Raw genomic sequence first — 26987 nt, 5'->3', positions numbered from 1 at the left:
TTTATTTGTACATCAGTTAGCAATACCACAATGGATGCAGAAAGGGGGCTCACTACACCACCTTGCACAAAAAACATTGTGCACATCCAACATGCCCTTCAAGCAAAATGAGTTTACACAATGGACACACTATGCACACATTTCAGTTGGCAGAGGGATTAGGCTGTGGAGGCATTGTTAGCTGGTGTGCACACACAGAGGTATTTACATAGACCTTACATGGTGTGTATGAAGGGATCTTTATAAGCAGACTCACTGTCTACATACATACAAGCAGGAAGGCTTAGCAAAGACACCTGAGGGATTTATATGCTCATTTGATGTACTTTTTTGTTGTTTGTTTTAAGGCGTGGGGTGGCTTTTTTGTTCTGTCACACATTTGTAAAACACCGTGAACAATGGCTTTATTAAATTGAACAGCAACACAATTATGACCGCTTAATATCTACATCTTCTGTCATCAGTGCAGCCTTCTTAATTACACTATGTACGCAAACACCCACTCTGGCCGTGACACACAATGAAGAGATGCAGCCCGATTCAATCCTTCCATAAGTGACATAAGCTCATTACTCACTGTAAACATTGTTGTTAATCTTTGAACGCAAGTCCTGACTTCTGCTGCCCACTCTCTGGTGTGTGCTCACACCCTCATAGCTACAATACACACCAACACTTCCCCTACCAAGGAGCTGTAATGGCATGTTTGTGTTATTCTGCAGTTTGTTTGGAGTTTTTCTTCCGAGTATGGGTTGCGGCTGGATCCCAGTCATACACAGACCAAGACCTATTGTTCCTGACTGTTTCAAAAAGGCCTTGTCAGTGAAGTTTAAACACAGAAGGGTGATATTTAGCTCCAGCCAATTAGGGATAAAAGGTAGGGCCCAGAAAAAGCAGTGTAATTGTTATTTCACAATCTGTAAATTCCCTTTTAGTGTCACAATCTGTAATCTTTCCAAAAGGTGTTATTGCCTATATTTTGGCTAAGTGTGTGTGGGTGTACTGGTGTGTGCGCACTTACACACTTGTGTCTGTTGGGTAATTTAAGGATTGCAATCTATTTACAGACTCTTGCTGTAATGAGCTATGATCTCACTTGTTTGGATCACATTAGTGGAATGACAATCAGCGAATAAAAACAAGAAAGTTAGAGACAGAGTATAAGGAGCAGAGAGAGAGAGAGCGGGAGAAAAGTGGAGGAGTGGATGAGTTATGACATAAGATACTAATCTAGATGAGAGTAATTGTTTTAGCCAGAGTTTTTTGTTGACTTAATAAAGGTGTTATTGTAAAGCATGGGAATATTTTTTTTCTGTGTGTGTAGGCTGCTGCCTTTGTCTGTGTGTTTTAATTGAAGCTCTAAATCAGGCTGTCATACCTGTGTGGAAGGGTTGGGCCACTCTAGCCTTGTGTCATGTCTGCCAAACAAACAGCCCTTTATTCTGCTCTGCTTCATCAGTTAGAAAGAGAGAGAGAGAGAGAGAGAGGGGCAGAGAAACAGACAGACAGATATATTAAGGTACAATAAATAGCAAGTGTAAGCATATACATAACAGAAAATAACAGTGTTGAGCATATCAGTGGAGCACAGGGTGAGAAATGTACTATTTTTCATGAAACAACTTTTGCCTTCCAGAGTTTTTTTTAGGTTTGGCATTTTGGTCCCTGTTGGGCAAATTGTACCACTAATATTTGCCTAAAAATATGTATATCATAATATGCCATATATCACACTGAAAGTGTAACTATTTGCACTGACCAAAAATCACTATACTGTATTTTTGTTGCTCATAAGTCACTGAAGAAATTTCCTAAGCATAGGCTCCCATTAATCCCCTACAGTAGCCCATTTGGGACAGTGGTTGTCCTTTTTGGAACTTGTAATTTCTGACTCTATTAGTGAGTTTGTCAATAAGGTTTACTGAATAATATCTGTGCTTTAAGTTGTCATGGCTGTTCTGAGACCATTTTTTTATTATTATTTTTTTTTTTAAATTTATTTATCTATTTATTGATTTATTTATTTGTATGTATTTTCTGAGGTAACACAATTGGTTGGTACGACATCCTTGATTTGTGTCTGTCTGTGTATTTTCATGTCTTTGTGTATTGGTCACACACCTAAGCCATTCCTTCCCAACTGGCAGGCAGTTTGATGTAGTTACAGTAGAAAAATGATCATAAATCAAAGTGTCACCTTGTGTTTTTGTCTTGCCATGCCCTTTGTTCATCTCTCAGGTTTTGACACTCACTGTTTCCATCTTTACTGGACTTAAAAAAACAAAGTTTAATCTAGTTTAAGAGCCTCATGATACTTCAAAGGTTCAGAGGTTGGTTGGAAAAATGCTTTTCAGTAAGCCATTTAGTTTTTAGTCTGTTGAAAGCAAATTGAGTGATTGTTTTTAGAGACCACAAAGAATCATATGATGGGACAGTAAATTTCAAAAGGCGTTTGTAAGTACTCAATTCCTTCTTGAAGAGCCCCTAAGGTGGTGTAATAACAAATACATACACAATCTGAGCACTTCTGCAAAGAGTAACATGACCTGACAAAGGGAGGACACATGAGAAATTAGTTTGAGCAACACCTGCCTTGTCCCTCTGTGCAGCTCGAACCTGAAACGTTGCCACTCCTCCCCCTCAGGCTGCTGCAGGATTACAGTTACAATCATGATTACCGGTCCTTATTATCATCATTAGTGCGGGTATCAACAGCAGTGATGAGAAACATCTCTGGCTGTGTGAGAAGCTGGGAGCAGGGCATGATAAATGGCTACTGCCGTGTTATGTGTGAGAGATAAGTCTGTCACTGAGAAAAATGGTTGCTAGGTTTCCACGGGGCCATCAATCATGTGCCCCAGTGTCTGGTGGGGCAGGGTAGGCCAACGGACAGACGGGCGAGGCTTAAGGACATGTGAGGCAGCTGATTGGCAGGCAAGCAGTAGACTGTCATGAGTCTGCCTTCTAATTGTTGACTTAAATCATGTTACCCCTCGGCCTTACCTAGCTCATCTTGTAGAGAGAGATTCCTGTGTTTGTTTTGATTGAACCCAACTGGTTCCAATAAATCAGTTAGCACCACTGTAATCATTTAATAGCCAGAGAAATTGCATGTGCTTGGTGTGAAATGCTGAAGTTATCTACTCAGCAAAGTGAGCAGTGGTGATCAGTCAGAGGTGTGTAGAAAACACTTTGTTCTAAAACCTACTAGAGCTGTTTGCTTTAGAACAAAACCATAGCAGGTCCCCTCTGAGGCATGTAAAACGCTTTTAAGAGTGCCCTCTTCGAGGCTGGTGTGTCTTACAGACATGCCTAAGCTGCAGCTAGTGACCCTGAGATGTGTGTATGTGTTTTTTGTGCACACATGCATGCATGTGTGCATATGTGCAGGTGTTTGCGATGCTGTGCCGCTTGCGTGTGTGAGCATGTGTGTTTGAATTTGCACGTGTGATGATGAAATTGATGGGGGGGGGGTTGAGTACCATCTAGCAGAGAACAGAACATGATTAGTCAGGAGAGAATCTGCCCTTTCTTTCTCTGCGCACAGCGTGGGCCAACTCCAAAGTAAACACCCCTCTGTTTTCTTTACTTTTCTTTGCTCTATTCTCAGAAAGGCCTAGACACGCGTGCACACACACGCACTCACAGAAAACAATTACAGAGAATTAAGCTAGAAGTGACACAGGGACGAGTAAGTGTGTGGTTTTGTGAGAATGTGCATGTGTGTCTGTGTCTCTCTGCTGTAGATTAACTTGTCACAAGCAGGCTGGAGGCTGCAGCCATCACACAGCGTTGGAAGTTTGAGGGCCCTGCGACGTTCCCAATAGTACCCCAAACATTCCTTCCTCCAATTATAGGCATAATGAGAGGGAAAGCCACAGATACACAAACACTGGCCAGGGCAGCATTCACACTTTCCCCTTCCTGGCCAGCTCTTTTGACAGTGATGGTCATTACACACACGTACAGACATCCACACACACACACACACACACACACACACACACATTCACACACACACCTGGGATTCTGATGTGCCTATACTGAATCTTTCCTACATCCCACTGCCACTGGTATGGTAATGTGTGACACAGCTCCAGCTCTCTGGCGTGGACCAGGCTCGGGTAATCGAAGCTCAGAGTGTTTATACATGTGTGGTCAGCGCAGGCCACCACCACAGCTAAACGTTTACAATAATAGTCTCCAAGTGATGCCTATTATAATAAAAGTCAACTGTCTTGCCTGGTGCAGTAAAACCAATCTGTCGTGCTGAACTTATTATAGTCAAATTAAACTGTCATGCCTCGGGCGGTGAGGCTGTAAACTATGGAACTTGAACAAAAACACACTCCCACTTGCCAGTCTGCCACCTTAATTGTACACAGGTATATATGACTCTGTGTGTGTTGTGTACTCAAAGTACACAATGACCTGACATGTGGGAACATTGTGTCGGGATAAGAGGAAATAGTTGTCACAAAGGAAGAGAACAAAGCTTTTGATCTCTTCTCTTCTCCTCTCTTCTCCTCTCCTCTCTTCTCTTCTCCTCTCTTCTCTTCTCTTCTCTTCTCTTCTCTTCTCTTCTCTTCTCTTCTCTTGTGTGTGTGCATGTGCAAGACAAGAGTGTGCTGAGAGCTGTGTGACGATAAGAGTTGGAAAAAGTAACTTTTGAAATGAACTAGCTACCAGCTACTTCATGATTCACCTTTATCCAAAAAAAGTTACATTGCAGGTCACTGTATCGTAAGAGAGCTGGTTAGAATACTATACCAAATCAACAAAACATCATATAGCAATATGGATTGTCCTTTGTTGATTAGTGTTTTAAAATGCATTTCAGCTTGTTGCTCTTTTTTTTTTTTTTTTTTTAAATGGAAGCAAAATACAGTAATCTCATTTATATCAAGCATATTTAGATTACAATTTTTTTTTTAATGTGCAGCATTACTGTTCAAGATGCCACTTTCTTTTTCTTGTACATTTTTAAAATTTGTGACAACAAAGAAACAATATGAAAGAAAAACAGAAGTTATTGCTTTGTATGTTTGAAAGGTAACTCAAACGGCATTGAAAGAATTGAGAAATGATCATGTTGAGCTAATAATGCAGGAAAGCAATCAAAGTACAAACACTGTAAAGTGATGTGTCATCCCCAACACTGGTGATGATTGGTGCCATAGCAGAGTGTCGGAGGCTCTTGGGGCGTCGCTCGTCTGCTCTGGATTATGTCTTAACTTGCATAGCTCTGGCAGCCATTGCTTTTTGTGAACATCCCCTTGAGAAAGAGAGAGGGAATATTTTTAACACAGATGTTTCTCTCTCCTCTGCTCTCAGTGACATGTCTTCACTCTGTGTGTGTGTGTGGACCCCTCTCCGGTTTAAGAGACATGAAGGCATTACCAGAATGTCAGTCAGCACCTCACTGCCCCAGGGAGGGACCAATGCAAAACACACACACACACACACACACACGCTCACACTCAGTGTCACTGCAGTGTTACATAAAAGTTAGCCATGGTTAACTTTATTGTTGCAGGCCTGTTTTATGGTGAGGGTAGGTTCTTTTCTCATTTATTGACTTTGACTTGTGGGTTAAGTAAGAAAATATGGCCCATCATAACCACATGCAAAGTCTCAGTGCTACTGTTCCTTATTTCTGCGGATTTATGGATCTTGCGCTGGATATTGGCATAGTTGTCGTAATTTTAAGAGAATTTAATATCCACGTCTTGTTATTCTCGACAAAAATTAGTGTTGTGACAATGGTTCTGTTGGCAGTGAGTGCTCAGACACATCAAGTATTTTAAATTGCTTTGATAATTGATAGAGTGTGTTTGTGACTTTTTAAAATATGAGCAGCTAGGCTGAAACATCCACTATCCACATACACAGCGCAGTAGAAAGCCAGGCAAGGGTGTACAGAAGAGATTTGAGAGATGGGCGTTTCTGTCATGACGGACCTCACAAGTGTTTCGCTTGGGGCTCTGTAAGTCTTTTTTTTGTCTTTTTTTTTAATGTGGAGAATGGAGCCTTTGTCATTTTTACATCTTGGCAACAGTGACGTTCCTGTTTCACTGCACAGTATGTCATGATCAAATATAGCAAATTTGTACTCTGACAGAACATATTTTTCATTAGACTCAATAGTTGTGAGTTTTTTTTTTCTGATAAAGCAAAGAAACAAAATCAACCTATGCATCAGCAGGCTCACTGACATTTTCTTTTTTTAAATCATGAGGCCTAAAACATTTGAACGCATGACTTTTTGTTATTGATGCGATTTTGAATAATGAATAATATCATTTTAAACATGAGCCATATAAGCGAAATGTTATCCTTTTCAGCAGTGTGCCAAGGAAAATGATGTTCTCAGTTAGACAAACAGATTCTTTGTTTCGCTCCCCTCTTTTTAACAGTGAGCAGGGCAGGAGGACCAAAAGATGACATTTATTTTATGGGAGTGTGTGTGTGTGTGTGTGTGTGTGTGTGTGTGTGTGTGTGTGTGTGTGTGTGTGTGTGTGTGTGTGTGTGTGTGTGTGTGTGTGTGTGTTTGTGTGTGTGCATGCATGCGTGCACGTGTGTGTGTGTGTGTGTGTGTGTGTGTGTGTGTGTGTGTGTGTGTGTGAGAAAGCATGAGAATGCGGTAGAACACACATGGCACACAGTATTTGTGAGGAAAAAGTGTAAAAGCTTTACATCGGTGAAATGGAAAATATTTTTTGCACAGTTTGAAAAATTTGATTGTGTATGTTTTCCTCAACATTGCTGTGTGTATTTTTTTTTCAACTCACATTAATCATGCCTGCAGCAAATTGTAAAACTGTGTTATCCCAGATTAGTGGGTTGCTGCCTGTGATGATGATCCCTGTCACCTCACTCTGCCAGAACAAGTGATATTTTCATTTCACAATGGAGTCTCTTGTGATTGCCAGGATGATTAATGCCACCCCAGCGATCACAGGGTCACAGATCTGGCTCTTCAGGATAGACGAAGGTGGCACACACAACCTTCGTAAGCAGTTAAAAAGTCTCACACACCGCTTTAGAGCATTTTGTCCTATACAACAGTCACTCTTTGTATGTTAGCATGCCTTTAAGGTTGGGCTGAGACCCAATATGAGTCACAGTCATTTTTCTGCTCACTTTATTTTGATTTTTTTCACATGACAAGACCGTTTGTTTCTTGATCGTTCATGGTTCTCCCTTGTGTGCCATATATCAATGACCTCAGTGGGTAATGATAATAATATATGCCATATAATAGATGTGATATGTATGGCAATAAGCTTTAATGTCAGTGAGACTTTACCTGGTTAAATAAAGTGTCTTCTGTAGAGAGAGAGAGAGAGAACCGGCTAAGAAGGCAGGATAAAACAAGCATAAATCAAAGTTTCAAACAAGGGCAACAAGAGAGAAGAACCAGCCAACCAGTTACATAAGAACTTAAATTCAGATAAAAACACTGACTGACACTGTTAAATTCCAAGTGATTTAAAAGGTTCTTTGAAAAGGTATATTGTCCTCTCTCCTTGGAAGCCATCTGAAGCCGAACAGCAGGTGCAGCTGTTTTATTTGCCAAAACATTTAAAGAATCCAGCACATTTTTATACCTGTGACTTTGACACCCTGGGCGAAATTATAAAAGAAAGAGTTGATGACATCGGAGATGGTACACGCTGATTGTTTGAACATGACCGGAATGCAGTGAATGAATGTATCGATCTGTATTCTAGGTATTACAGACATTTTCCACACATAGAAGCAGAAAACACCATTTAAAAAAAAACCATCAACGGGAATGTGCCAGTGATTAGCTGAGAGGAACAGCTGGCAGGGCTGAGTTGGCAGCGTATCAAGAGTGTCATTGTGGTATGTTGTTGTTTGCTTACAAGTGTAACCACACTTGGAGATTGTCACAGACACAATAGCAGCTCTCATTTCTTGTGTGTGTGTGTGTTGACACTTGCCGTCGGATAGAGCTGCGATCCGTGACTGCTATGTGATGGGCAGGTCTGAGCAGAATTCCTCCGATGGCAGTTATAGTTGCACTGATTTTTTTTTTTTTATTGCTTTCCATAAGAACATAGTGTGTGAGAGTGGGATAAAAATGAACTATTCAACTGTCTTGGCTCTGATGATCACATGTCATATTTTTACTGAATCTTTGGCGATGGTGTACCTACATTGGTTTCATTCTTGGTCTCTCTTTAGTCTGACTAACTGTGAGAAAAGTGTTGTGCTGATCCTTGTTTGGTTTCCCAAGTACTATGACAAAAAAAAAAAAAAAAAAAAATTGAAAACGTGTGAAAAGACAAACTTTATCTATGCCCAGCTTTCCCTCCATCACACACACAGAGGAAGTAAGCAGCAGGTTCTGAATATGTGAATATGCAGATACGGTGTAAGGTATCGCTGTGGAGGAAGAGATTTCCTATGCAAGGCTTTGAACGGCTCTCTGTGAGCCTGCGCCGGTATCCGCTCCCACACGGTAAAGGGTAAGGTGACACGGGCCAGAAGGGTTGCGGTCGGCCTCACCGGGGAGGTGGTGGTCTGTGAGGAGAAAACTCTGCTGCTCTGGGTGCTCAAGTAGAAGATTAGAGTGGAGGTGAGGACAGCGAACTCTAAAAAGATAAATAGGAGGTGTAACATGTGTTTGCGTGTGGGTGGGGGGTTTGTCAGTGCGTCTTGCACCTGGAAGTGTGTATCAATACTCGCCTACAGCATGTGTGTGTTTGTGCATGTCAGATGCTCACTCAATGCAAATCCAGCTCAAGTCACAAATATCTAAACTCCAGTTTGTCAAGTTTTAGATGGTTTCCTCGAACAATGGCATATTTTTTTTTATGGTAAAATTTTGATCCAGTTGATTACATTGTCTTATTCTGTTATTATTTGGTTTATTTAACTACTAGGTATTGGTGCAAATAAGACTCACAAGTGCACATGATCATACTCCATGCAATATCTATATCTATATCGATGTAGATATAGATATAAAACAGAATGAAAACTCAGCTTTTTGAAGTTATAGTGAAATGAAAAATGACTTTTTTCCACCTTTTCACCATGCCACAATATTCATCTATTTAACAATAAATAAACAGTGTATCTTAAATAGTGACTTCAGACTCAAGGCCAATAGGCATGGACAAAAATTTCAAACAACAAATCAGAGCATTATTGAGCAGTCACGCCCTTTCCATCAAATAAAACTGCCTTTCTCTCCCCAACTGTTGTCCCATTGGTTTATACTTTTGATAAGTGCCTCTCCGTGTTATGTCCTGCACCAAGTACCTGTTATAGAATAGAAAATCATCACATTAAGGAAGCAAGAGGCTCTCAAAATTAAACGTTTTTAGTCCTCGTAACCACATGCAGTTTCATATGCACAGCATCAGGTGCCAGCTATCTGTCTGTATATCTGTCTATTAGGGGTGGGAACACTGAATGTGTAAAAAAAACATACATATTTATTAATTTAATACAATAATGCTGTTATAGAAGGTCAGTATTCACAAGTTGCAATCCTGAGTCCCCATCCCAGCGTCTGTGTTTGTGTGTGTTTGAGTATCTGTGACTACGTAGACATTTTGCTGGAACAAACAGCTGGGGAGTCAGAGGTTGCTCCTGTGGTCTAGCCAGGTTGCTGTTAGATCGTGGGATAGTTTGGGTCAGTGAACCTCCTCCTACATGCTCTCCCTTAGGCTGATCATGGCCTCTCTCTGTCCGCCACTGACTTCTTGTGCCTCCTGTGCACATCTACACTTTGAAATCTCAGTCACATAACTTATTTTACTGCATTTGTAACGGATCAGCCCTTCTCTAATGGGTGGTTACCCGATGACGATACGTAGTGTTTTCCTGACTTTGTTTCAAACAGCAGCCTCCCCGTGCGAGTCCAGTCAGGGATTGGATTGCAGTTGTTTAGGCTGCGCTTTCCTGGAAATATTCCTGTTACATGTTTCTTTGACATTTTCTTTTCCTTTGTGGATGGATAAGCAGTGGAAGATAAAGGACAACCACTCTGTGGCCGCCTTCCCTGTGTAGCCGGGGGGAAAGCTTTCCATAGATACCTAAAAGTCCAGCAGAGCACTTCCCCTTCCCGAAAACCCTTCCCTGCCACAGGCCTCCTTCAAAGACAGGCCTTTCCACAACGGTCCGACCCGGCATTCCAACCCCTGCTCCAGTGTTCCCACCCTGGTGAGAGAGACGGGCGGAGCAAGGCTGGACTTGAACCCAGGCAATTGTCTTCCTCTAACCTTTCTCTTTGTATGTGTGTGAGTGTGTTTGTCCCTGTTTGTGTCTGAAAAAGTGTGCAAAGCGTTTTTGTCTGTGTGGATGATATGTCACTGTCAATATAAGGCGCTGTGGTTCATATAGTAATAATCAGTGTTCCCACGTGCCATAGACCCTCCAAAAAGTCATATAATCTTAAAAAAAAAAAATCTGTTCCAGACCAAAAAACTAATAATAATACATTTAGGGACAATTTTGTCAATCTCAGTTGAAAAAGATAAGGTATTCAACAAAATTTTACTTTGTGCTCACATTATCTTCATAATCGTAAGACCTCAGAATTTGAAGTGCATTTAAAATTTGATCAAAGAGAAAGAAAGAAAAAAAAATAGGGATATTTTGCTGACACAGCTCTTGGAAATTCAACGTTTCAAGTCATGGAAAAGTGAATTTTACATTTACCCTGAATAATTCATGAAAATACATGGAGGCATTGGACATGTACAAGATTACCCTCAGTACAGATGGGGAAAGACAAATGGGACAAAAATCAGAGTTTTATACATTTGACTTTTAAGTAATAATTTCATAAAAAAAAAAAAAAAAAAAAAAACTTGAGTGAGATGTCCACTCCCATTAACATTTTATGTATTTGTCCAGCAGGTACATGTAGGCCTAACATTGTGTCTCATCGTGGGTCACCATGACGGGGCACCGTTGGTTTGAACTGTTGACGAAACTGGCTATCTAGATTTGCTTAAATTAGTCCTGGTGTATGTTGGGGTCTTTGTAGTCAGTAGAAATGTGGCCTTGTCAGACCGGTGTCAAGCCCATCAGCTATGTGGAGCCATTTTAATAGAGATAGATGACAGAGATTAAATTCCCATCACAGCCTACACTCTGCAACATGTACTCCCATTATGCATGTTGTGATATCCCTTCCCAATAAGGACAGCTTAACGTGCCATCATCTCAAGATTGATGACTGGTATTAATGTGGATTATTTGCTGTGTGTGTGTGTGTGTGTGTGTGTGTGTTTGTTTATTTATGTGCTTGGTTAATTTTAGCCTCTGTGCTGGTACTCCTATAATATCCGTAAGCCTCTCACACATTCCGTAGTGAAACACACCACTTGGTTGAGATAGTGTAGTAGGGCCACAGTTGGCTACAGTGTACACGAATATTTGTGTATGTGTGTGTGTGTGTGTGTGTGTGTGTGTGTGTGTGTGCGCGTGCGCTTGGCCGTAGTGTCAGGATTGTGATTGATCAATCTCTCTTCCCTTCTCTCAGCTGCATACTTTTGTGTGTTCTAACAGAGCAGAGTGGACTTGGCTGGCGCTCATATGAAAATATGAGCCTGCGCACTGATTTATGGACTTGTACAAGAGCCAGATATTTCTTAATACAACTGTAATAGTTTAACAACAGGATCTAATGGCAGTCTAGTACAGCTGTGGTCCAGCATATTAAATTTGCTCCTTCTCTGTCAGCTGTCTCTGTTGCTTTTTACCTCTTAATTTAGCATAACCTTCTTTTTTTTTTTTTATTTTACAAAGCATTTGTAGAGCATTTCCAAAGAGCAAGCGTGGGTATGGGGATGGTGAAATGAAGGGGTGGGAGTTGTGTGGGAGGCCAGCCGCAGGAAAGGGGGAGATGGTGAAAGACAAGGAGGAAAGGGTACAGATAAGAGAGTGCTAATGTCTCTAATCCACTCCAGATGAAAGCTGTTGGTGTGATGGGGCTGGGTAAGGATGGGTAGAGTTGGCCACTCCTACATCACACCATCTTTTATGACTTGCTCTGCTTACGCTGTCAGAAAAAAAAAAAAAAAAAAAAAAAAACTATCACCATAGAAACACGGAAAGTAACACACACACATGCGGTAACAAACATGCACCTTTGCGACTGTGGGGCCAGGGTGGGATCGCTAGTTTCGCTTGCCCAGCCCACGCTGTGTACTGTGGTTTCTCTTTGTGTGCCAGCACAGGGTGGCTCCGCAGGTTTCTGTCTGTCAAGGAAGCATCGTCACCCCATCCCTCGCTCTCTTTCCTCCATCTTTGTTTCTATCTTCCCTCCACATCTCCACCACACCCCACTGCTCATTTCCAGCACAATAATGTTTATTCTCCCTCTCACACACAAATAACCTTGTGGGCTCACAACCAGGATCACACACACACACACACACACACACACATGCAGACACACACACACTCACACACACATCGTTAAAATCTCTGAAGTGACATCTTCAGTGACTCTCTGAGATGCTCCTAGACAGACAAGAAGGTATTTATAACCAAAGAGGCACCACATAACTGACCAGCAGTAACTTGGATCCTGCTCGCTCTCCTCTTTCACACACACACACACGCATGAGCGCACACATACCCACGCTCTCACACACACACACGCACACACAGACAGCTGTTCTACCTCTTCCCAGGGGGTCTTTGCCTGGCCAGCAGTAGACTCAGCAGGGCTGGAGGTGGGACAGGAGCAGAGAGGGGAGTTTGTGTAAATGAGCCATACAGACGAACACAATCTGGGCTTGATTTGGTCATGAGGCTCGGTGACAGCTACCAGGACAGCCAAAGTGTGTGTTTGTATGAGCTATTGCGGCTGAGTGTGGTCTGCGTGTGTGTATTTATGGGAATGTGTTCTTATGGTCTGTTGGTGCATACGTATTGTGTGCGAGTATGTGTGCGAGTGTGTGTGCATCCCACCGAGTGTGTCTAAGTAACCAAAGAGAGGTAGCACCTGCAGGGGCGGTGGCCCCTTAGACTTCACTTCTATTTAAAGATCATGTAAGCAATGCCAGGGCAGGGAAGGTGGGGCGGGAGGGTGGCTTCCTCTGCTCATAAGGACAGCATTCATCAAGTGAGTTGTGCAGGAGGCCGGGAGGAGGTGGGGCTGGGGCGTCGATGGTGGGGTATGCAAGAGGGAAGGAAAAGAGGAGAGAGGGATTGGGAGTGGGGCAGAGAGAGTGTGTAAGGAGAAGAATGTGACGATTTGTCGGGGTAACCCCCCGCCCCAAATGAGAAACGATGCAGGGTGCTGATTATAGCCAAATGGAGCCCACCAGCAACTGGGGTGGAGGGAAAGGGGGGTCTGGATGGTGGGTGGTGATGGGTGGGAGGGGTTGGAGAGACAGAGGGGGAAGTGTAAACGGGATCGGTTTGGTCCTGGCAGGGGGTCTCAGATGTGGGAGGTCCTTCCTCACCTCTCCTCTGACCACTCACTTTGAAGTCATCTGGTCCTGCTACTGCACAGCTGAGGAAGAGTGAGAACAACACCTGGGGGGAGGGGGGGGGGGGGATTCTCTCTGTCGATCAGTATTGTTATTGATCAGTGGTCAGTAGGCTCTGTATTGCATGTGCAGTAAGTGGCTGAGAGACATGCAGATAGGACACACTTTCTGCACCCACCAGTGTTGTTCAATTTTTAACATTATATAAGGACATGCCATTTATAATATTTTTTATCTTAGCCTGTTTAGTCTCAGTCTATCAAAATTTAACTAGCCTGAGACCAGGTGTTTTCAAAATTTTCAATATTCATTAAGCCCCAAACCCTAATTTGAAGTGATCTTGGTATAACAAGGTATTTTGGTGTTTGTCAAGTTAAATTGTTTAAATGTCATAACTGAACAGTAAAAAAAAGATAATTCAAAGTGTTGACATTAAAAAAAAGTTAAAATAATTGCCAATACTTTTCTTGTTTTGTAACATATTTTAGTAAATTAAAGTACAGTGAAATTCAGCTACTCCTCAGTTTTTGCTGAGCACCACCTGGAAGCCCCTACAGGACCCCTGGGCATCCCCACTTAGAAGACCACTGTCTTAGACATTGTCAAAATCCAACGGACCTTCTAGTGTTAGAGTCCCTGAAGCCGGTGCCACTGATGATGAAGCTGTCTCTACCTGTGTGTGTTTGTGTGTGTGTTTGTGTGTATGTGTGTTGGTGTGATTGCTCCACACCGCCTCTGGGGCCTGACCGCAGCCCACTGCAATGAGGCCTGTTGCCATGTTTACATGTGTGTTTATGTTTGTGAGGTAGGAGTGATTGATTGGTGGTAAGTGTCTGGAGGGCAAATAGGGTAATCGAGGTCAGGGAGGAATGGGGGGGGTTCTTCTCTTCATGATTGACTTTTCCAGGGAGTTCCTGTTCCAGAAGGCCTTAGACAGTGCTAATGGAATGGGGTTCACCACTGTACCTCTCCTGTCTGCGCTGCTCTTTTTCTCTGATGTTCTCTCCTAGGTTTTTACTCTTGCCATCAGCATTTTCTTCTTTTTTCAGTAGCTTAATGGCCTTTTTATCCTTTCCTTCGTTAAGTATTGCCACCAAACAATTTTTGAATGTTTGAGCAATTTCTGGAATGCCAAGCAAGTCTTTTGCCGTTAAGGATTTCTGAAATTGTAATAAATTGAAGGTCTTCGTAACCTTATTAGCTCATTGTGATGTGTCGCCAGCACCAGGAGATTTATCAGACAAAACTGATGGAATTGTGGATGAAAACCTGATTGGATTGGCAGGGGCGTCCTTCATATTCTCTGCAAGTTGGTGCCCTGAGAGAAGGAGCAAGGAGGTGGAGAGATTGGCTGTTGATACTGTTCACCCCAGATTTACCATGTAGAGAGTTAGAAAAGGAAGAGAGAATGAGTGAGAGAGTGAGAGTGAGTTGCCGGGAGGCAGACAGGGACTTTCCAGACTCTACTGCATAAATCCTGGGTTTGACAGGCAATCTCCAACTCTCAGTCTACCTGCCCTAACACACGCTCTCACAGCACGTATCTCTCCGCACTTGTGCTATCCACCCTCCCTACTCCCACATCTCCATCTGTCTTTCTCTCTCCATCTCCCCCCTTTCTATCCACCCAATGTGTTTGACTTGTATTTGTTCATTGCCATAGCTGCAGCAACCTCCACACTGGCTGAGGACAAGACACCTGTAATTAGACAAGACACAAAAACGGAGAGATTGAGATATGATCATAATGATGAGGGAGAATCAGTGGGGGATTAGTGGGTGGATGCATGTCAAGCCTTGCACCAGTCTCCTGTGGATTTGATGCTAAAATCATTGAGTTACTGCTGTTGGCCTAAAAGATGCCCAGCTATGTAAGATTCATAGTTAGGTTTATCTGTTTAATCCTACCTATTATGCCCTCTGTCTGTGGATTAACATTTCAGTGCCAGCCTCACACATTTTATAAACTGCCTCTGCACTTTGTGCATAAAAGTAACAGCCATAATAAAAGAAACACCTGGGAAAATGTATTTTGAAAGCAGGCTGGTACATTTTCTTGGGATTATCTAAATCTTTTCAGCCTCAAAGGTATATACTGTAAAACTTCAATTATTAGCCCAGGCTTTTGTTTTCTTTGATCATCAAAAGCAATTGGATACTGCATCTATTTGGGCCTCCATTTATTTCCTTTTAATTGAAGTCACTGTGAGTCAGATTTTAATTGAAGTTTTATGTTACCAGGTAATACAAAGGCATTCTGAGTGATTACTTGTACCCTACAGAAAATTTTAAAGAATAGGTTGGGTATTTTTCTACCCGGGCTGTAATAACATGTTGATAGCCATCATTTCTAACCGTACATTGCACAACCTCACTTCTCGCTTTAGGAAAGACAGTGTACCGTTCTGCTGCAGCTTCTTGTTAGCCATCAACAAAATCAAACAGTACACTCATTTTTGAAAAATGGGAAAGTGACATCACTGGCAAATACATATTGAAATCGTCCACTCAAAAAATGAAAATTATTGCACATGTTGCTTTCGAACAGTTATTATTGAGAACGATAAAACATCAGCAGAAGAGTGTGGATGTGTACAAGGAGAGATGAGGAAATGCTAAATAAAACCTTTTAGAAATACTGTCTGCAAACATTTTTGTTCAGGCAGTTTCGAGATATGTGTTCAACTGTGCTGAGAGTTTCTGTTTCCAAAAAAAAAAAGAGACATTTACAATGTTTTTAGGCCAAAAAACAAGTGCCCTGTTGGACTGTATTGAAGGATGGCAAAAAGCTACAGCAGAGTGCTAAGTTTTTCTACCTAAAGAGGTAAGGTTGTGCTGTGTATGGCTATATCATGGCAAGCGTTGGAAACATACCAAACCTATCCTTAGGGCCTAGCCTAATGGGAATGATCTCTTTTGAATGAAAAAGCCCTCATCTACAAAGCTGGATCAGGAAAACAATGCACATCAGCTGATATCGTGTCTGCCCAAATTTCCCTGTTGAAAACCAGCAAAAACAGCATTCTCCACCACTACTAATGATGTAGTGTCTTGATGAAGAATGGCGTCACATCTTCCCAGCAGATTTCTAGACACTTGTAAAAATCTAAGCCATGGTTTATTAAAGCTGTTCAGATGACTTTTGTTGGTCTGTCACCCTGTTAATTAATTTAACTTTTGTATTCCTGTCTTTCCTGTCTTTCTCTTTGTGCATACAGGAGCTCTTGCCAGTTATAGCTCTGAAGAAGGTTGCAATGTTTCTGTGTGTCATCTGTATTTATAATGAGACTGAAGCATTCAAATGTCACAGGTCTCACACAAAGTGCAGCGACTATGAGGGAATCCCTGGAATGGTGTGTCTCTGTGTGTGTGTGTGTGTGTGTGTGTGTGTGTGTGTGTGTGTGTATTTTACATACCACAATTAACCAGGATTGTTTACATGCTTGTAATGTTCATGAGCAATGGCTGCAATGCTTTTACTGGCGACGGCTCAAGAGGTAGTGGGTGTAAGCATATGTGAGATAGTCGAGTTTCACCTGTGGAGCAGTCAGGTTGCGTAGGTTGGGAGGGTAACATTGTTATTGTGATCCATTTTAAGAACACTTGGTTCTCAGAACGAAAACACAGACAGTGACGATCAAAGCCCTGACACAAGTTCCAACTGGATGATGCAAAATCAACGATACACACATCTGCCTCCCACTCTCTCACCCTCTATTTTATATATGTCTCTCACTCTCCCTCTCCCGTTGAGTGTTATTGTGTCTGGGCGCTCGGGGAAAGGCAAATTGGCACAGCGCGAGGAAAAAATGGCACTTTGTTTTTCTAACAGGTGTGTGTGTTTATGTGCAGACATGCATGAGTGACACAATTCCAACAAGACAGAACTGGAGGTGGAGAGATTCCCCTCAGTTTCATCACAACAAAGCAATACATGATGATGGAGACACAGCTATGTTTGGAGAGAGCTATTAGCGTAGGCCTGCATACAGCAACAGTAGCTTAGGCTACATGAGTTCGCTTGTGAAAACACGGAAAATTGTGGGAATAGGGATGTGTCCATAGACCTAAGCTCACATGGAGTAACTCAGAATAATATCATGCTGTCTATTAGTGCAAGAGGCTTTGCTTCTGCTTTACCCGTAAGAGTCTAACCTAAAATTTAGTCCTGTGTAGACTGTTAATTGACAACTTTTTCATGTAATTAGATAGTTCTATCTTTGCTCTGTGGTGAAATTGCACAAGTGGTCTAACCTATATCCAGTTCATTAAAGTTTTTACATTTTCTACAATTACTGATCTGAAAGTCTGTTGTGAGGTGTTTAACCTAAGGATAAAAATCACCTGGTGCACAGAAATGATGTGTTTTATGTTTCCAGAGGCAGCAGCAACAGCACTTAGTTGGGAATAAATAGAAAAAGAAGTATCATATTCAGTGATAGCCTCCAAGATTGAAAAAAAGGAGAAAGAAAGAGAAAAGCACAGTAGTGACCAAACGGCTTGATAGTAGAGTGACCAATAAAAAAGGGTTCTCATAGATTACCATTTAATTTTAAGTCGGACTTCCCATTACTAATTCCCTCTCCCTCCCATGCATTTTCTTATCTTTTTGGACTATACACTGATAGCCGTTATACTGTATATGTCCTTTATCATTATTTCATTTAGGTAATGTGACAGCTGCCATAGGCCTTTCCCAAATGCTGAGTAAATGATGTATTATTCCACAGCTTATGGCTCAGAAATGACTGTTAAGTCCGACTGTCATGTCTGCCGTCTGACTGCTAAAGAGAACTTTAAATTTAGAAGCAATTTCTGTTACACGTGATGTTTGCAGTGTAAAGTGGGACTTCTACGTTGACTGCATCTGCTGTAATACAGATGAGTGACATTGTAGTTGAGCTGATGAAAGCAAAGCAATTGATCTGTCTGGCTGTGGGCGGGTTGCCAGGTTGGGGCTAAACCTCCCTCTCCTGGAGGGAATTCAGCCTGTTTGTCTTTGCCCTGTTAACACACGACTCCTCTAATTTCAGCTGGCCTGTAATGTGATGAGTAAAGGCGTAATTGAGTGTGCCCCCTACCCCCCACCCCCTGCCACACACACACATACACACACAGACCCAGACACACACACTCCCTCCCTGACTCACTCTCTATACCACTCTTAGACACACATACGCATGCACACACACGTAAACACATGCTATTTCTCCTTCCTCTCTCTCTCTCTGTTTGTCTTTCTTCTGTATGTGCCTCATTTTCCTTCTCACCTCATTCTCTCGCTCTCTCTGTCTCTCTACCTCCAGGGTGTCTTAGTGATTACTTTATTTGGGTGCTTGCTTGCGGTTGGCAAGAATGTGCCTGAGTTTCACCATCTGACAACACAGCCCACAATAATGAGAAAGTGATGCTCGGGGAAAGGGGAGGGGAGGTAATCCAACTGCTTTCAGGAGTTGGGCTAGTAATTGCCCTGGAATCTGTGGTATGATATTGGTTTACCACAAGGGCCATTAATTTGCAAGATCATTGTTTTGCTATGGTTATGCCTCCCGTGCCCAGCATTTTAAAGCTAAAAGTGGACTAGCAGCAGGTTTGGTGCTGTGGCACGAGCTAGCAGGCCACAGAACATCAATACCTGCAGCATCCCTTTGGGAAAAGGAAATAATGAAATAAGGTTGTTTGTGTATGTGTGCATGCATGCACATGCTTGTGTGCTCATGTAAAGGGAGTTGATATTAACCTTATTTTTTGTGACTCCCTGACACAGCCTACCTTTTTTTAGGAGAGTAGAGAAACAGAGGAGATACAGGAAAGGAGACTCTTGTGTCTGACAGGCATTTCTTATACCCATATTTAAATATGGAGGGTACTTCCCCACTGTGAATGGTAATTTTTTTTAAATAATAAAAAAAAAATACTACTGAGTTTTCGCATATTCTCTTTTTTTCAGTGCACACAGGAGGCTTACATTTCTGCAAGTGAGTGTATATACAGTATAATTCCCAAATATTACACTGTATGGTCAAAGCAGATGCAAGGCCATGGAGGTATGCAGCGAGGGGCCGTAGATGAATAAACGTAATTCATATTTATACATCTGTCAAGACACACTCCACTCCAACATCCACGTATGCACACACACACACACATGCATACAGAGTCACATTCCCCACTCTCAAGCATGCATTTCAGCAGGCCTTATGTGAGCAGGAAAGAAATGAAACCACCAAATGCGGCACGTATCCTGTACATTTAGAACCTTTTAAATGGATCGCTTTTTTAGGGTCGGGATATTTGCTAGGCGGCAGACCCCCCAATGCTGACAGAGCTTGGCTGGCTTCCCAGAACAGAACAATATCTGCCAGGACGACCAAGGGGCCCAGCAGCCACCCCCCTCAGTCACACACATGCACACACACACGCACATACACATACACGCACAAGTGTACACAAATGTCTGGCCTTTAAATCGTCAGCGCTCAAGCCTTGCCTTACATAATGACAGAGAATGGAGGCATTAAGGCAATTTGTTTGATTTAAGTTGTCAAGGCGTCCTGGACCCTGCCCTTCTCAGCTGGTTTTGATACCCTGGCTTGTGTGTGTGCATGTGTGCGTGTTACTGTGTGTGTATGTGTAGTAGACCTCTTTGGTGGAATAAAAACTAAAGGAATGGACAGGCTCACACACACAGACAGCAGGACAGCAGGACAGAGAGGGGGTCTCAGTAAGGGAGGTAGCTAACATAAAACAAGGTTTACGAGGGCCAGGGAGAGGGGGACAGAGCAGCGATAGGGCCAGAGGAGAAATCTGCAAGGAAGGAAATGTGGGGGTGGGCAGGAGAGGAAGAGCCCTGTGAATGCTGAATGTCTGTTGTTGGAGGGGGAATTGATTTTGTGCGTGTACATGAGTGTTTGCAGGCTTACTCAACTCTCCTTGACTCATCATTAAGGCAGGTATTGTTTGTTCCAGGTTAGGGTTACTTTCTCGCCACCGTGCTTCAGCCCTGGGGTCCTCACCTCTGCTTGTCCCCTTGAATTCTGATATATACCTTAGATTACCGTCGTGAAGTTTCATAGCTAGAAAACAATCCATACTATGTGACGGTGTCACACATTTTCTGTATCTGCCTCTTCCAATGTGTCATCAAGGCTTTATCACACGTTATTACAGTATTATTAGTACTGAGAAATGTTCAGACCCAACATGCCAATTGTTTGGCTGCAGCATCACCTCAAAAGCAAACAAATCTAGATGTCGTGTGCATCTTTCTATGCATTTTCCTGCATTTCAACAAGACATATTAGGTAAAATTTAAAATAGAATTCTGTGGGTTAAACGAAGCTCGGCCATTCAACTTTGTAATGATGGAGCTGCTAGTGGGACTGGCACAGTTGAAGAGGTAAATAGAGCTGGCCTAAACAGCCCCACCATTATGGCCAACTCATCTGTGCAAAGGTGTGCGAGTGTCCACTTTGGTCCATGTGACATAAATGTCGTCATCTACCCATGTCTGCGAGTTTCCCTCTGCAGTTGCGTGGATGTCCACATGCAGCCAAAAATTTGTGATTGCTAGGACTGTACGCATAGCAGGTGCAGTGACTGCACATGCTCCAGATGGATCAATCTGTGGTCCTGACGGGAGAAGGGGATTTCTACACTAAGAGACTGACATGGACCCTCATTGTAGTATGACTTATAGTTTGTTTAAGGCTTTATGTCTTTTCCACCAAGCCAATTTTAGGGCGGGTTCAGAACCAGTGCTTAACCTTGAACCAATTCTCTGCACATCGACAGCTGAAGAGCCACCTCTTGGCCAGGAAAACTTGCTCCAAAGCACCAACTCTTTGTTGGTCTACATCAAAGAACCGCTTATGTCTGGAGCGGGTTGTGTGATTATCGATCAGATCAGTGACCCTGCTGAATACTGTAAAATGTCACTAAAAAGCAGTCACATCAAGACAGTCCTAAATCATCAGGCTATTTAACCAACCTCTTTTAACTCCCTCTTTTTGACAGATTATATCAGTCTCTGACATTTCTTACAGTGCTTTTATCATGCGAGCGTAGTTCTGCTGTGTTCTGCCTGCAGGAGAGGAGCAGGCTCTTTCAGGCAGTGGCCGCTGCTGCTGTGGTGTAGCTGTGAGATTGTTTTCCCATCACGTCCTGCTCGCTGCACCAGGACAGCAGCAGCGAATACACATGTCTTTATATGTTGCTGTGAAAGTAGAGACTTCATACAGTGACATAATGATGTGGCTCTCGAGCCAGCTCCAGCCCATGGAAAAGCATACCGGCTCTTAAAAGGTTCGCAAGTTGAACCAACTTCAAACTGGCACGAGCACCAGCCCCACTCTAGCACTAGATTCTGATCATCTTGCTGCAATTAATTTACATTTCCAGTGTGAGTCTGAATGAAGTCCATTCACAACTTTAGTGGAGTACACAGCGCTAGTCAAAAAGTGACTCATTGAAGAATGGATATCATGTAATCATTTAGGAGATGAGGAAATCACTCCAAAGTTTGATTTCATATTTTAAATCCACTCGAAAAATATGGCCAAGATTTCCTCTGTCTGCTGCCTCTTACCTTTTTTAGTTGTGTCTCAGTCAGTCTGTTTTGTGCATGCATCTCTGTTTTCAATGTATTTGTATTAAGCTTTGCTTCAGGCTGAATTTCTGTCGTACAATTAAACTGAAGTGAGCCGGACTGAAGACTCAAGATGCTAATGAATAGCAGCGACATCTTGAGGCTGTTTCGGCAACACAAGGACTCACTTCACTTGACCCCCACTGACAGCTCGGTGGGGGGGGAAGCGCCTGTCCAATCTTGGTCTGTGCGTGTATGAGAACAAGTGTGGTTGTATGCACTTATGTGGGCAATAGAAAATGTTTTTAGCATACGCTGAAGTGTATGTGAGAAAGAGAGAGCGAGGGAGAATGGATGTAAATCAAACTGCAAAGTAAAAGCGTGAGCGGAGCGTCAGAGGTAATTACACTGAGCTGCCGAGTGCAGAGAAGTGTAACTGAAGCTGATCAAAACTGCCCACTGTGTGTGTGTGTGTGTGTGTGTGTGTGTGTGTGTGTGTGTGTGTCTGTCTGTGCATGTTTATGTGTGAATATGTGCGTGTGTTTGCATGTGTTTCTGTATAGTGTGTATGGACTATGAGAGGAATAGAGGCCCAGTGTTCTTGGGTCCCAGGTTTAAATAAGGGGTCTTTATCCCACGGCTGTGTATAGTGCTGGTGTGGAAACACTAAAGGGCCAAAGCGTTTCCTCCACACAGACATGGCTCCTGCCGCACGCTCCAGGTGTGGTGACCACTAACCAGCATGGCTTTTAACCGTCACGCCTGATCTGGACCCTGAGGCCAACCTGGCACACACACAAGCACACAGCGTGCAAGTACACAACTTTGCACACATGCACACACACACACACACGTCTTTTGCTCACACACACTCACGTGCACCCGCACATCCATTTCTAATTTAAACTTAATTTCCCCTCAAAGTGTCCAATAAGTTCCCTCCTCTCACTAGTAGTAACAGGCATTGTGGGAGTTGGAGTGTTTAGTTTAAGGTGTGCGCTTTCTTCTTTCCGCTCCGAAACAAAAGAAACAAAGCATTCCCTTCTCTTTCTCCTTCACCCTGCATCTCTGTCCCCTCCCATCATTTTGTAGAGGAGATTTTGTTTACTTTGTATGTAACCTGATCTGTCATTGGAACCAATAATCTTATTCAAGTGGTGGCTTTACTGTCAAATAGATGTTATTGGTATGTGTAGACTGCTACATATTATACATATTTCCTGATTTGTTCTCAGGTATACTATGGCAGGTTTGGAATAATGTTCTTTCTAGGTTTTGCAAATGTATTTATCTCAGTTAAAGGATAAAGAAATCAATTTCAAGACTTAAATCCTTAGAGGTAAAACACTAAAAATATCTGTCTGGCTGACATCACCAGCTAATCTACTAACTGGCCTTAATAGACTTGAGGTTTAGCTGTAATGTGTTGATTTGGGATAGAAGAATAGATTTAGATTTAGAAAAATGCAACCCTAAATTTACCAAACAATATCAGCCCTGTGGTATGTGAAAACTGTCATTCTCTACTTTGTAAATATACAAAGATTTTTTTATTTTTTTATTGACGCAATATAACCGGGGGAAATCCATATACAGTAAACTAGCCATGGTTGTTCATACTGAAAATACCTCAACACCGAGTGTGCATTGTCAACATCATTTTCCTCTGACTGACTTAGATTATTCCACTATTTTTCACAGCAGTTACATTTTTGGCCACAATAAGTGGTTGCAGTCATTGGTAAATGATAAAAACTACAGTCAAGACATATATAATGCATAGTTAATTATATTTTATACATTCACCCCCCCACAATAGTTTGATAGAGTTTGGGTTGAAAATCGGCAAGATGTTTTAACCTCTCAAACAAAATGAAACTTCTTGTCTGAATTAAATACTGTTGACATAGGTATATAAATGGAGAGAAAATTGAATTCACATTTTTGAATCTTGAGTCTTAAGATCTCTCTGTCTCTCTCTCTCCTAGATCTCCTTTGAGTTGGCTGAGTACACAGCTAACGTGGACGGTGTCGGTACACTGCGTCTGCTGGATGCCATAAAGACGTGTGGTCTGACCAACAGCGTGCGTTTCTACCAGGCCTCCACTAGTGAACTGTATGGCAAAGTCCAGGAGATCCCTCAGAAAGAAACAACACCTTTCTACCCCCGCTCGCCTTATGGTAAAGTGCACAGATTTGGAGACACACACACGCACAGATTACTTAACTTTGTTAACTTTGCACCATTCTTCAAAGGATTGTGTCGGGCCAGATACAGACACACATGCAAAGATTGCTTCACTTTGATAGGATTGCACCACCTTTCAAAGGTTTGTGTGTGAGGGAGAGCGTGCATATGTGTGTGTCTGTACGTGTGTGTGTTTGAGAAGAGAGGGGGGCTTCAGTGCTCAGGCAGAGTTTGAGCTCTCCACACACCCTCAGGCCAAACGTCTGACTGAGCACTGTGAGTGGCTCTCATTTTAACAAAGACACCTTTATATCCACAGCACTCAGCACTCACTTTCAACACACACACACACACACACACACACACACACACACACACACATACACACACACAAACTCGCTGTACACGTGTGTATGAGCTCAGGTTTCATGTTCTGTGTTGTCTAAATGTTCTCCTCACTGACACTTTCCCTGTCTGTCAGCACTCGATCTGAGGCTGGATGGGAGTCACATACCATAATAAGCAGGGCTGCTTCTCTATTAATTAGAGTTGGAGGGGTGAGGGGGAGGAGGAGGTTGCCATGGTGACCTTCCTTCACCTCCAGTGTATGTCCTGACCTATGGCTTAATCAACGGGCGCCTCCCTTCTTCACTTGCACTGGTATTCCCCTCATCACAGCAGAGAGGGAGGAGGGTAGATAAAGGAGGGGCGAACTTTTAGTACATGCCTGCTTTTGGTCAATCAACAGGAGTCTGCGGTTAATGTTCTCGATGGTGAAATATGAGCTGTGGTACCACTGTGCTCAAGTATGACATGTAGCGCACTCATAGTGCTGAATCTTTGCCACTGCACTCTCTGTAACAGTCTCTCTGTCATCTCTTTCTTAGAGACGAGGGTATTAAATCGCAGTCTCTCTTTGATGGTTGCTCTGTCGACAGCATAAGGTTGTCTATAAGTGTTAATAGTTGTGCGAGGGTGTCACATGTTGACTAAATGCAATCACCTTACTGACATCACGGAACAGTATCCTGAACATTTTTGAACACAGTGTATGATAAAGTCTTTTTTTAAGATCATATACATTGAACAGGGCTCACTTATCTGTCTTGATCTGAATGGAATATGAATGGACCCAGGTTAGCTCACATTAACATTCCTGTGAAGCACTGTCTGTTTCGTTCCTCTTCTCTTTCTGTATCCAGGATGAACTAATTTGTGCCTGTCTGCCTCTCTGTCTGTCCATGTGTATCCTTCTGTCACTCTCGTCTCTCAGGAGCAGCAAAGCTCTACGCCTACTGGATCGTGGTGAACTTCCGAGAGGCCTACAACATGTTTGCCGTCAATGGGATCCTCTTTAACCACGAGAGCCCGAGGAGAGGTGAGCATCCATCATGGCATGCCTTCGCTGTTGCCAAAAAAGGATTATTTATTTGTTAGAACTATCACTACGAACAGCTACAATGATTTAAATAGAATCGCCATAACTATATATCACAGTTACACTTTTTTGATATTGTGCCATTCAGCTCAGCTACCAGCCATTCCCGTTTAGTCCGTGCTACGGCAGCTCAGTTGCTGTTGTGTCATGCATCATGGTAATGTTTCAAAGGTGCAGACAATGCAGCGATTTAAGCCAAAAATCAGCGTTTAGTTGCACAGATGCACCATTAAACATATCATTATCTCACAAAGTTAAATGCATCCAGGCTACATGAGCCATTCGCTAATTTGTTGAAGGGATCAGCCCTGGAAATTATGCTGCTGCAGCCTTTAATAGTATAGGATTCATCAGGGAGGAAGACAAATGGAGTGTAAGCGATATAAAATATATATAAAAAATAAGTAATAAAAACAATAATAGGCTGATACCACAGTGAAACACAGTGGGGTTCTGTAAAGTGTTGTTGTCAATTATCTGCTCTATATATATTCATAGTAATTCAGCAGTGATTTTTTTTTTCCCTTTTCCCACTGCTCGACCGAAACTAGCATAGTATTCGGGCAAATGCAGCCTTATGTGAATGCACACACATACACACACACACATACACACACAGACTTATAACACATAGTGAGTGGGTTGTGGTCACATTTTTAATATGTGCTCTGAGCCTAGAGGGTCGCAGGCGCTGGTTTAACCCGATTTACACTCCACCACGACCCAAAATTAATACCACATGACTGGAGCCCCAGCGCAGCGCCCAGGTCAGCCACTCAGGTGTTTATGATTTATCCCCTAATGAAGGCCCTGGCCACGACCCCAGCCAAGGTCAGGGGTCAGCCAGTAAACCCTAATGGGTTACTATGGAGATAGCTGTGGGAACTGGTGTAGCTTACAGCCAGCTAAGGCAAAACGGTGTGGCCAACATCCACTGAGACTGTAAAGTTTGCTGTAATATTGTCTTGCGACATAGAGGCAGATGATGGGGCAATACGAGAAAGAATTGGAGAGTGGTAGCGATGGGCACCAAAGTGGTGAATATCCACTTTGGCTCACACAGTATCGACAGAGACTGTCGGATAGAAAGAACACGTTGGATGTCAGGAGGATTTATGGGGATAAGCAAATGGGCTGAACCTCTGGCCCTGTGAAATTGTGAAATTTGAGAGGCTTGTACGCTTTTCCATCCATACACACAATAACCTTATAAGGTTAAGGCTCACTGCCCAGCCCATAACATGTCCTTAGTCTCTGGTCAGCTCTTTTCTATGTTCCTCTCTCTTT

General features: G+C 42.6%; 1 protein-coding gene across 1 annotated transcript in view; it reads left to right on the top strand.

Moving 5' to 3' along the window:
• Nucleotides 1–26987, top strand: part of gmds (GDP-mannose 4,6-dehydratase) — a 138487-nt gene that overhangs the window by 22838 nt on the left and 88662 nt on the right. The window contains exons 5-6 of the mRNA XM_030050330.1: nt 24063–24255; nt 25536–25640. Of these exons, the coding sequence (XP_029906190.1) occupies nt 24063–24255; nt 25536–25640 (298 nt within the window). The remainder of the gene's footprint in view (nt 1–24062; nt 24256–25535; nt 25641–26987) is intronic.

This window comes from Myripristis murdjan, chromosome 4 (genome assembly GCF_902150065.1).
Source record: "Myripristis murdjan chromosome 4, fMyrMur1.1, whole genome shotgun sequence".
Lineage (NCBI taxonomy): Eukaryota > Metazoa > Chordata > Actinopteri > Holocentriformes > Holocentridae > Myripristis > Myripristis murdjan.
Note: the sequence above shows the minus strand (reverse complement) of the source record. Positions and strands in the feature narration are given on the sequence as shown.